A 12,646-nucleotide genomic window follows, 5' to 3' on the forward strand; every position below is an offset into this window, starting at 1 on the left:
TAATTACTAAAAAGGGAAAATGGAAAAGGAATACAAAATACAGCAGTGGGCTCTGGCTAAACACAGAGAAAAAAGTACAAGGACACAAATTAATATCCATCCAACAAACCCACTCAATCACAGTGAAAAGGTAAATGAACATTTTTGTATTACTTACATTTCACAATAGTTTCTCTGAGTTGTCTCAAGACCACGATGCATTTGGTGAAATCTATTTGGCGTAAACACTACAATTCACAACATTGCCACTTTCTGAACCCAACATCAGGAACAACACTGGAAATGAATTTACACCGTGCATCACATTAAAACAATAACCCAAAACATGTCACCTTCACTTAAAATTCACAAAAACTGTTGTCAACTATCACTTCAAACAAAGCAGGGAAGTTATTTAATATGCTCAGGATGTAAAATTGTTTTCCAAATTTATTTTAAATTCACCAGCCAGCTAAATTAACATAAGTTGAGCCATGTGATTGAGAATTGGAACCTGCACGTGACCAAGGTTTAGCATTAACTTAACTTGCCAGATGTCAGGTTACGTAAATACTGATTTATGCAAACTGCCTGCTGGTCCTTCCACTGGACATCCAATAGAAACTCCAGGATTTGTTTTGATTCATATTTATGGAATCAAAGTCCTTTTACTCCTCTACTTACAAAACCTAAATTGGATTGCACTCAAGGACTACTCACATAACTTTTTATAGATTTGGACTGTGTAACTCTCACCTATCATTTAACCTTGAATGTTCAAGCAGATAAAGAGATTATTTCCTCTGAGAGAGTTACTTTGTGTCATCTATTATCATCTATTATGTTGTTTTCTCTAGCATCACTGATGGAATTGGCTACAAAATGGAACATTTTACTGGCAGTGCAAGTACTCAGAATGATGAGTCAGTTAAATCCCACAGGCAGCATGTTAGGAAAAGCAAGGACATTTGCCATGTTATTTTTTTCTTATGCCCAATTATCATGCACATTTCCTCACGACACAAATTGTTGGGATTTCCAAAGGGAATCTAAAAAAATTAATACATTCTAGATTTGATTAGCCATGTTTTTGCAGCTCAAGAGGCTGAGACGTTTGGGAGTAATAGTTTGATGAATAGTGTGTCAGAGTTGGCTGAAAAATACTTCATACTTAGATACTACTGTATTCAAGATCTACAAGCACGAGTACAAGTTGGAAGCAGTTATCGCTTGTGTGAGTCCAGAGTCTCTCTGAACATATCACACAGCTGCAATAAAACACTGCAAACTTATATAAGTAATTGGATGTGATATTGATCTTAATAGTTTAATAACCCAGTCAGAAAAAAACACTATTGCTTTAAATACCATGGCTATCACTGGATAATTTCAGTCCATCCACTAAAAGCCACCATGAAGAAGCTCTTGGGGGTTTTGTGTGTGTACTTTTTGTATTTGAATGGAAGTCTGAGCAGTGGGGTGAAAGGAGAGGAGGACAAGAAGCTCGACATGCAGGATGTCAGGTAAGAGTTTATTTGTCCATCTTCGTCCCCCAAAGCGCAGACCTTTTATTTTAAAAACGCTTATGCCTTTCCAATCATTTTTCCAACAATTTTTTTTTATTGTAATTGTATTAATGTGTTTTTATGCACTTTTATTTCTAAAAGACGGAATATTCCAGACGAAAACAGTTATCAGAAAGTCTGGCAGACGTTTGGAGTCCAGACCATAGCGGAACGAGATCGTTTCCTTAAAGAATCATTCCCAACTGGATTTAAATGGGCCACCTCAAGTGAGTCCTTCAAGGTTGAAGGTGCCTGGAAAGCAGGTGGGAAGGGAGAGTCCATCTGGGACCGTTTCGGTCATGAAGGCCTAGCCTTTGAAAAACAGACGGCTGACTTAGCTTGTGACAGTTACAACAAGGTGGATTACGATGTCCACCTCCTGCGAGGTCTTCAAGTCAACACCTACCAGTTTTCCATCTCCTGGGCCCGTATTTTCCCTTCAGGCCACCGAGGCAACCATTCAGAGAAAGGGGCTCTCTACTATGACAAGCTGATCAATGCTCTCATTGAATCTGGCATACAACCTGTTGTCACTCTCTACCATTGGGATCTGCCTCAGGCACTCCAGGTCTACGGCGGATGGACCAACACTTCCATTGTTGAAGCCTTCAAGGACTATGCAGACTTCTGCTTCTCCAGATTTGGAGACAGGGTTAAGACCTGGAACACATTCAGCAGCCCTTGGGTGGTGAGTTATGCTGGGTATGGCACTGCTGAGCATCCCCCTGGTATAAAGGATTATGCGGCTTCATCTTATCAGGTCAGAGTTATGTGATAATGACTGTATAACAAAATGAAATGTGGTTTAGTTGTTGCGCAGATGCATTAACCTTATAATTTGCTTTTGTCATTTCAGGCCACTCACAATATGCTTAAGTCCCATGCTGAGGCCTGGCACGTCTACAATGACAATTATAGAAAGACACAAGGTGGGAAAGTGGGCATTGCACTGAATTCTGACTGGGCTGAGCCTGCAAACCCCTCCAAACCTGAAGACATAGCAGCTGCAGATCGTTATCTGCAGTTCATGCTGGGCTGGTTTGCACATCCCATATTTGTTAATGGAGATTATCCTGCAACACTCAAAACGCAGGTTGAAAAGAAAAGAAATGAGTGTCCAGGCTCTGTGCCTGCAGTTCTTCCAGTTTTTAGTCCCTCTGAGAGTCAGAGGATAACTGGTACTGCTGACTTTTTTGGATTAAACCATTATACTTCTCGTTTGGTCAACATCAGTAATGGTGGTTGTGCCGCTAGTCCTCAGGGGGTTGGTGACTTCCAAGCACATGTGGACCCCGCATGGCCTTCTACAGCCTCTGACTGGATCTATTCTTCACCCTGGGGACTCAGAAGGCTTCTAAACTACATTTCCACTGAATACTTGAATGTTATGAAAGTGCCTATTTACATAACTGGGAATGGGATGCCAACAGAATACAGTGGGGACAGCCTGAATGACATCAGCAGAATTGAATACATGAGGAGTTACATCAATGAGGCCCTGAAAGGTCAGTGTCTGGAATATGTCTGATAATAAATCATTTTTTAAACTGGGATTAATTCTTACTTTGTGCTTTATGTGCATCCATTTCATAGCAATTACCACTGATGGAGTGGATGTTCAGCGATTCACAGTGCAGTCACTCATGGATGGATTTGAAGGAAAACAAGGCTACAGCGAGAGATTTGGTCTTCACCATGTCAACTTTGAATCCCCAGACAGACCAAGAACCCCAAAGCAATCTGCCTATTTCTACTCCCAGCTCATCAAGAAAAATGGTTTTGGTTCACTCAGATCTAAAGTGTTTAAAGGGGTAGAAATGCCACTTAACCGCCAATCAGTTGGTTTACCACCATCAGAGGTTCCAGCAAAATCAAAGGTTGTCTGGGAAACATTCTCACACCAGTCAAAATTCCAGAGATCAGTGTATCACTATGGCACTTTCCCAGAAGGCTTCATTTGGGGAGTTTCATCTTCAGCCTATCAAATTGAAGGTGGATGGAACGCTGATGGGAAGGGGCCCAGTGTCTGGGATGTCTACACTCACACACCTGGCAGCGGTATCCCTGCTGATGCTACTGGAGATGTAGCCTGTGATAGTTACCACAGACTTGATGAAGACCTTTACATGCTGCGTGCTCTGAGGGTGAAGTCTTACAGATTCTCTTTGTCCTGGTCCAGGATCTTTCCTGATGGTAGGCGTTCCTCCCTGAACCAGAAAGGTGTTGACTACTACAACAGGCTCATTGATGGCCTCTTAGAATCTAATATCACCCCCATGGTGACACTTTATCACTGGGACCTCCCACAGGCTTTGCAAGACATCAGTGGATGGGAAAATGTCCAAATGACTGACATTTTTAATGACTTTAGTGACTTCTGCTTTGCTACCTTTGGCGACAGAGTGAAATTTTGGATGACCTTCAACGAGCCTCACACAATTGCGTGGTCAGGTTATGGAATTGGACAGATCCCACCGAATATTAAGGAACCAGGAACTGCTCCGTACAGAGTTGCACACAACCTGATCAAAGCACATGCCAAGGCCTACCATACATACAATGACAAGTATCGCACAACCCAAGGTGGTTTGGTATCCATTGCCCTCAATTCTGATTGGATTGAACCAAGAGATGTCAACGATATCCGTGAAGTGGTGGCTGCTGACCGCGTGTTACAGTTCCAAGTAGGGTGGTTTGCACACCCCATTTTCAAGAATGGTGACTATCCTGAGATAATGAAGTGGCAAGTTGCAAACAAAAGTGACCTCCAAGAGCTTTCAGAGTCAAGACTACCTTCCTTTACTGAAGAAGAGAAGAAGTTCATCAGGGGAACTGCTGACATGTTCTGTGTAAATCATTACACGACAAGGATAGTAAGCCACATTACAGCTCCATTTACGCCTCCTTCCTATGAATCTGACGGAGACTTTTCACTAGCAGAGGAGGGTGATTCACCAACTACGGCCGATGCGACCCAGAGAGCTGTAGCGTGGGGCTTGAGAAGACTCCTTAACTGGATCAAAGAGGAGTACGGAGATCCAGACATTTACATTACTGAGAATGGAGTGCCTACATATTATACAAACACCTGGGATGATATTGAAAGAGTGTTTTATTACAAGACCTATATCGATGAGGCTCTCAAAGGTGCGCTGCTATAAACAGATGTCATAAAATACATTTTATGATTACCATAGCTGTTTTACATCTTGATAATTCATTTTTGTGTTTGTTTTAAAAGCCTCTCAACTTGATGGTGTGAGGGTGAAGGGCTACATAGCAACAGCACTAATGGATTCTTTCGAGTGGCGGAATGGATACAACTTTAGATTTGGGCTGCACCATGTGGACTTCAATAACCCAAACCGGCCAAGGACACCCAAGTTTTCTGCTCATTATTACTACCACATCATGAAAGATAATGGTTTCCCTACAAATCCTGAGGAGAAGCTTTACGGACATTTCCGAAAAGATTTCATTTGGAGTACTTCAACAGCCGCATACCAGGTGACTGTTGAAATAAAGCCCTGTCATTAATTCTTGGATTTCAAGTACTGTTTTCATCTATTGAAATCTGTCTTATACATTTGCTGTTCACAGATTGAAGGGAATTGGAGAGCAGATGGAAAAGGTCTCAGCATCTGGGACACATTTTCTCACACTCCAGGGAAAATCTTGAATCATGACACTGGGGACTTGGCCTGCGACAGTTACAATAAACTAGAAATAGATATTAATTTACTGAAGCAACTTAAGGTGACCCATTATCGTTTCTCCATATCCTGGCCACGGGTACTTCCTGATGGCACCACCAAATACATTAATGAGGCTGGAATCAACTACTACCACAGAGTGTTAGATGCACTCCTTGCTGCAAATATCCAGCCATGTGTATGTGTGATTATTTCCAGCATTTCAAAAATATCAACGATCCTGTAATAGTAAATTGTTCAGTTTGGTGACCTTAACTACTTTTTCGTTGCTGTCAGGTTACTCTGTACCATTGGGATCTTCCGCAAGCTCTGCAAGATGTCGGGGGCTGGGCGAATGACACTGTTGTTGACAGATTCAAGGAATATGCTGACCTAATGTTCAGCAGTTTTGGCCCCAAAGTGAAATTTTGGATCACCATAAATGAGCCGTTCGTTATAGCCTATATAGGCTATGGCCTGGGAATTGGTGCCCCAGGTATGTTTTGAGAAATGTTTTGCATCTGGACTCTCTGTATTACGCAAACTATACATTGTTGTGTTTGGTGTGAAAATCAGATTTAAAGCGGAATTTACACAATAGCATTAGTACTGAGCATGTTTTGTTAGTGCCATCAAGTGAGAAGTTGTTAAGGAAATTTAAGTGTTGGCCCTGCAATTTGGCATTGCTTTGAAAGAAATTGTACCCTGTAAACCCATCATTGGCCAAATCAGGGTATTTCTAAACCCTAATGACCTCATGACCGTAATGAAAATCATTCAGAATATTGGTTTCAAATGTGTCTATTAACCTATCTGTATTTGTAGGGATTGACAATCAACCAGGCACTATGCCCTACATTGTTGGTCACAACCTTATTAAAGCACATGCTGAGGCCTGGCATGTCTACAATGACAAATACCGGGCCGAACAGCAAGGCATTATCTCCATTACCATTAGCTCTGACTGGGTAGAACCCAGAAATCCCTATAAGCAGGAAGATATTGATGCAGCAGAACGTGTACTGCAGGTATGCCAATTCCTTGATTATTTTACAAGATATCTGTATGGCAGTAATCTCGAACATACTTTAATTTTGTCTCTCTTTGTGCAGTCAATAATTGGATGGTTTTCCCATCCCATATTTAATGGCGACTATCCTGAGGTCATGAAGACAAGTGTTCGAAAGCAAAGTCTGGCTGGTGGTCTAACAACATCTCGGTATTTAAAGACTATAATTCAAACTAGAAATAACATCAGTTAAAAGTAACGTGATGATTTTCTAATTTGTCCTTTGTACATTTTCCTTTAAAAGTATCTAAACAAGTGTATTTTTAGTACAGTAACAAAGAAGTGTTACCAATCCTGTTTTTAAATTTCCATTTCTTAAGTAAATAAATTTTCTTCTCCATTGTTTTAGGCTGCCTGAGTTTACTCCAGAGGAGATTAAAAGAATTAAGGGTACCTATGATTTTTATGGATTCAACCATTACACCAGTCTCCTGGCATTCAATGTGGACCATGGAGACACTCAGCACTATGAGGCAGACAGGTAAACCACAATACCATCACCTTTAATTTCACTTTAAATGCTGATTAATTCAAATAATTTCTCTCTTTATTATGCATGCTATTGGAACTTTAAAATCCAACTGATATGACGTTCACAGAGGTGCAGCAACAATTCCTGATCGTACCTGGCTGGATTCAGGTTCTTCCTGGCTGAAGGTTGCACCATTTGGATTCCGCAAATTACTGAACTTCATTAAGGACGAGTATGGACATCCACCGATCATTATAACAGAGAATGGTGTGTCAGCGCAAGGCCCTGTTGACCTAAATGATACTCACAGGATCTATTTCTATGAAAAATACATCAATGAGGCGTTGAAAGGTATCAAGGCACTTTCATGGACTATATTTAAGACCAGAACAGAGAAGGGAGAGACAAATACATATAATAATGTCTCATGTAAAATATGGCTGCAGTAAAATAGTTTGTGGCAATTCTGTTCATTCTATAAAAAAAAAAAAAAAAAAAAAAAAAAGAAATCATGTGGATTTGCAGTTTTTAAAGATGGTATCTGTGTTCTTTCAGCTTACTTGCTGGATGACGCGGATATTCGAGGTTACACGGCTTGGTCACTATTGGACAACATGGAGTGGGGCAGTGGCTATACAGAAAGATTTGGCCTTTTCTACGTTAACCGCTCAGACCCTAATCTTTCTCGAGTGCCCAAGGCCTCGGCATCATTTTATACCACAATGATAAAATGCAACGGATTCCCAGACCCTGCCTTAGGACCCAATGACTGCTTGGACTCTCCAGGTAAAGTGACACATATTTGGTGAATACCTGTTCTGAAAGGTTAATGGATGAATGTAAGGTGCAAATGTTGAATGCATGCATATGAGTACCACTTTCATTTTGTGCATACGCAAACATCATTGTAAAAACAAGCAGATGCAAGTCTTGTTGTCACTGTGATAATGCCAAGCAACTTCTCTGTTAACAAACAAAATAAAGTGAGGTATGATGCTAATTAGTTAGAGGCACTTGTTGGGAGAATTATTTTTTTTTTCCTTTGTACAGAGTCAGGCTATTTTTATTAGAGAGTGGTGTTACTGTCCTAACCCAGCGAATAAGCCTTCCCAAAAACTATGTAACCTAAAAAAAAAAAAAAAGGTTTAGATTCACGGTCATCAACTTGTTTGAAATGAAAATGACATTTTTGGTGCCTGTCTTTTGTGCAGGAACTACGAAACCGACCACTACTGTGAAACCTGACACTGCAGGTAAAGTGACACAGATTTGGTGGATACCTGTTCTGAAAGATGAATGGATGAATGGAAGGTGCAAACACTGAATGCATGCATATGAGTACCACATTCATGTTGTGGCGTAGAAAAACTTCACTGTAAAAACAAGCAGGTACAAGTTCGAGGAGGACAATTTATGGAACAGATGACTTCCTAGAGTCTTGTTATCACAGAGCCATTTCCACCTTTACGGGGGCCCTATGCAAAATTCTGTTTTGGGGCCTCTAGTTTGTCAAACTACATTGAAGAGATTCCTAACCCTTTGGGTGATCCATGAAGATGCAATAATCTATTACACTTAAAAAACAGGCTATAGTCATGATAACCTCTCATATTAAAATTAAACATCTTAAGTTGAGCCACTCAGGCAAGTTAAGTGTATAAAAATAATAATGCAAGGAAAACAACAATCCTCTATACGTCATTAAAGAAAACAGATATTGAGTGTTTTTAAAAAATGTTTTCTTTAAAATTTGAAGGACTGGAATAAAAATCCTATAAACTAGCAATTATTTTAAAGTGCAACGGTGAAAACAAAACACGATCTGTTGTTTCAGAAGCCACAAGAAATCCTACAAAATGTTTCTTGATTTCTGGTACTTTGTCCATTTTGACAATCCTTATAATGACTTGACATCTGCTCTGGGTGGCTTACATCAGGAGTACTGTCCAAAATGATTGAATAGTATTTGGAATAAGGATGACGAAAGCTTCTACCAACTTCTTTTTTTTTTTTTGAAATGTGAAATCTGGGCTAATCTGAAAAGGCCCCCCCTACCTAAGTCTGTCCTGAATGAATTTAAGAAACCTGATGGACAGTCAGGGGGATCTAGTGGTTTACCAAAATGGGCAGATGACCATGTAAGTCTGCAGATGAAGACGGCCCTGCTGCTTGCTGCTCAGGGGGAGGTCCTGAGAAATGTGCAGGTCCTGGTTGTGTTTGTTCTGAAGATCTCGCTGCTTCAATGCCTGGAGCTCCAAAATATTTTAGAATTGCTCATGCAGAGACAAAGCTTCTTATGTTACCAAGCAAAATAGACCGTAAACACATATTCCAATTTTAAAATTGCAGTGGTGTTGCACTAAAACAGAAATGTGTAATCAGTTTTTATATTAAACATTGTATTGTACAGTGTCCCTTTAAAGCATGTACCCAATCACAAAATTTTCACTTTTAAGAGGTCTCTGCATTAAGTTACTTGTAAAAGTAAAAAAAATGAAGATAAATGATCCACTGCTAGAATAGTCCAAAACAACCTTTAGGGAGATGACTTTTCCTGACAGAGTCAGGCTATTTTTATTAGAGATTTGTATTACTGTCCTAAGACATCCCAAAATGATGTAACCTAAAAAAAAAGGTTTAGATTCACGGTCATCAACTTGTTTGAAATGAAAATGACATCCTTGGTGTCTGTCTTTTGTGCAGGAACTACGAAACCGACCACTACTGTGAAACCTGACACTGCAGGTAAAGTGACACAGATTTGGTGGATACCTGTTCTGAAAGATGAATGGATGAATGGAAGGTGCAAACACTGAATGCATGCATATGAGTACCACATTCATGTTGTGGCGTAGAAAAACTTCACTGTAAAAACAAGCAGGTACAAGTTCGAGGAGGACAATTTATGGAACAGATGACTTCCTAGAGTCTTGTTATCACAGAGCCATTTCCACCTTTACGGGGGCCCTATGCAAAATTCTGTTTTGGGGCCTCTAGTTTGTCAAACTACATTGAAGAGATTCCTAACCCTTTGGGTGATCCATGAAGATGCAATAATCTATTACACTTAAAAAACAGGCTATAGTCATGATAACCTCTCATATTAAAATTAAACATCTTAAGTTGAGCCACTCAGGCAAGTTAAGTGTATAAAAATAATAATGCAAGGAAAACAACAATCCTCTATACGTCATTAAAGAAAACAGATATTGAGTGTTTTTAAAAAATGTTTTCTTTAAAATTTGAAGGACTGGAATAAAAATCCTATAAACTAGCAATTATTTTAAAGTGCAACGGTGAAAACAAAACACGATCTGTTGTTTCAGAAGCCACAAGAAATCCTACAAAATGTTTCTTGATTTCTGGTACTTTGTCCATTTTGACAATCCTTATAATGACTTGACATCTGCTCTGGGTGGCTTACATCAGGAGTACTGTCCAAAATGATTGAATAGTATTTGGAATAAGGATGACGAAAGCTTCTACCAACTTCTTTTTTTTTTTGAAATGTGAAATCTGGGCTAATCTGAAAAGGCCCCCCCTACCTAAGTCTGTCCTGAATGAATTTAAGAAACCTGATGGACAGTCAGGGGGATCTAGTGGTTTACCAAAATGGGCAGATGACCATGTAAGTCTGCAGATGAAGACGGCCCTGCTGCTTGCTGCTCAGGGGGAGGTCCTGAGAAATGTGCAGGTCCTGGTTGTGTTTGTTCTGAAGATCTCGCTGCTTCAATGCCTGGAGCTCCAAAATATTTTAGAATTGCTCATGCAGAGACAAAGCTTCTTATGTTACCAAGCAAAATAGACCGTAAACACATATTCCAATTTTAAAATTGCAGTGGTGTTGCACTAAAACAGAAATGTGTAATCAGTTTTTATATTAAACATTGTATTGTACAGTGTCCCTTTAAAGCATGTACCCAATCACAAAATTTTCACTTTTAAGAGGTCTCTGCATTAAGTTACTTGTAAAAGTAAAAAAAATGAAGATAAATGATCCACTGCTAGAATAGTCCAAAACAACCTTTAGGGAGATGACTTTTCCTGACAGAGTCAGGCTATTTTTATTAGAGATTTGTATTACTGTCCTAAGACATCCCAAAATGATGTAACCTAAAAAAAAAGTTTACATTTACTGTCATCAGCTTGTTTGAAATGAAAATGACATCCTTGGTGTCTGTCTTTTGTGCAGGAACAACTAAGCCAACCACTGACACTGCTGTGTATTTCCTGGGTATGAAGCTCTCCATCAGTGATGCTGAAGTCGGACTCAACACCACATTTGCTCTACTGATTGTTGCAGTGTTGGGAGTGGGTTGTTTGTCCTTTTTCGTCTTTAAGGCAAAAAAACAGTCCAAGAAAAAGCAGAATTTTGAAAGTATAGGCTTGGAGAACAAATTGTAACAGTGAACAAACACAGGAGTAATGGAAGTCCTCATCATAGATGCATATACACCATTTAATTGAAGGCTTTAACAGCCTACTTATGACACTATATTCATCTGATATGTTGAACATTTATTTGAAATAATACTGTGTACGTTTTCTATAGTAAGAAACACAGTATCTCAAAGTGTTTGATGGGCATCATCTGCATTACATTGTGAAACAAGATGTTGAACCATAAATAACATCCAAGCATATTGTTACTCTCTGAAGTCCATAATCTGTTATGCTATTCAACAGTACCTTTTATTTTCTGTTAATAATCCAGTTTCTTGTGTGAAGGAATTTGTTCATGAATTTAAATATAATTGTGTTTAGATTAAAATCATAACATGTCTTCTCTGTGGAGGTTCAGTCATCCAGGTCATGGCAAATCCAAAAAGAAAAGAAAAAAAAAACTAGCTGGAACAGGGGCAATGTGACTTGTATTGTTTCTTGAAGATGTTTTTCCACTCATCCAAGAAGCCTCTTCAGTTCTGATACACATGGTGTCCTCAGAAGCTCCGAATTAAACTGGAGCTGTCGGGTCGCTCAATGCCACTAGAGGTCACTGTAGGATTACACTGAGGCTCCTGAACACCTGGGAAATTTATGTTCCTTCTACATAAATTATTTTATGATGGAATCACTATTTTAGTTTCAAGCATATGTGATACTGGTGCAATAAAGTGGATTTCATGTGTTTAGTTAATAAGACCACAATTACAAGATACTGCACCTTTAAATGTTAGGGAGTTTCTAACCTTTGTTGTCCAAACTGATGTAGCATTTTAGACATGGAGGCTGTAAGTCATAGATAACAAAAAAAGAATCATATACTGAAGTAATACTGATTATTCAGTACTATGATCACATAACACGCTTCCCCTGATAATTCTTCGGTATAATATAATGTTTCAGTGGGGTTCATCAGTTAGTGTTTACTACAAACATTTTCCAAAATAAATCAGCTTCAAACTAGCATTATGTGACACCGCTTTAACAGGAGTTTATTTGAACCTGTGCTCATTTTCATGTAGTTCAGGTTGAACTTGGCTTGAATCTGAAAAGTACCAAATTAGAAAATGTATCACCTTAACCAAATAAAGATGTTACTGTTTAACATTCTCCAAAAAGTAATTGTCATTCTTTTTATAAACACTGAACAGTTCTTTTTCTTTGACCATTGTCAAGCATGTAATAAAAACCACACTTGGGCTACTTGAAATGTGGCATCTGTTGTAAAAAATAAATAAATAAATAAATAAAATAAAAAACTGACCACAAAGTACTATCAATACAAAAAGTTTAAAAAAGTAAAATAATTGGTCAAACATAACTTGAGATCACAATATTTGAGTTGGCATGGCTGTATGATTCAGAATACAAAACATTAGCATCTTGTTGGAGCTCATTCAACATCATAGAAAGTGAGGGTGGGTGA

At 39.0% G+C, this 12,646-nt stretch overlaps 1 protein-coding gene across 1 annotated transcript; it reads left to right on the forward strand.

The window, feature by feature from the left end:
- Positions 1-502: 502 nt before the first annotated feature.
- Positions 503-11,449, forward strand: LOC311488041 (lactase/phlorizin hydrolase-like). The gene is made up of 15 exons (XM_084544544.1): positions 503-1,502; positions 1,647-2,304; positions 2,401-3,049; positions 3,138-4,691; positions 4,786-5,051; positions 5,145-5,435; positions 5,534-5,732; positions 6,062-6,264; positions 6,349-6,455; positions 6,655-6,786; positions 6,905-7,128; positions 7,333-7,563; positions 7,989-8,030; positions 9,481-9,522; positions 10,970-11,449. Exons 1-15 carry the CDS (start codon positions 1,393-1,395, stop codon positions 11,179-11,181), a joined length of 4,920 nt encoding a protein of 1,639 aa, XP_084400670.1. The 5' UTR covers positions 503-1,392; the 3' UTR covers positions 11,182-11,449.
- The last annotated feature ends 1,197 nt before the right edge of the window (positions 11,450-12,646 follow it).

Source organism: Chelon labrosus (genome assembly GCF_963514085.1).
Source record: "Chelon labrosus genome assembly, chromosome: 5".
Taxonomy (NCBI): Eukaryota; Metazoa; Chordata; class Actinopteri; order Mugiliformes; family Mugilidae; genus Chelon; species Chelon labrosus.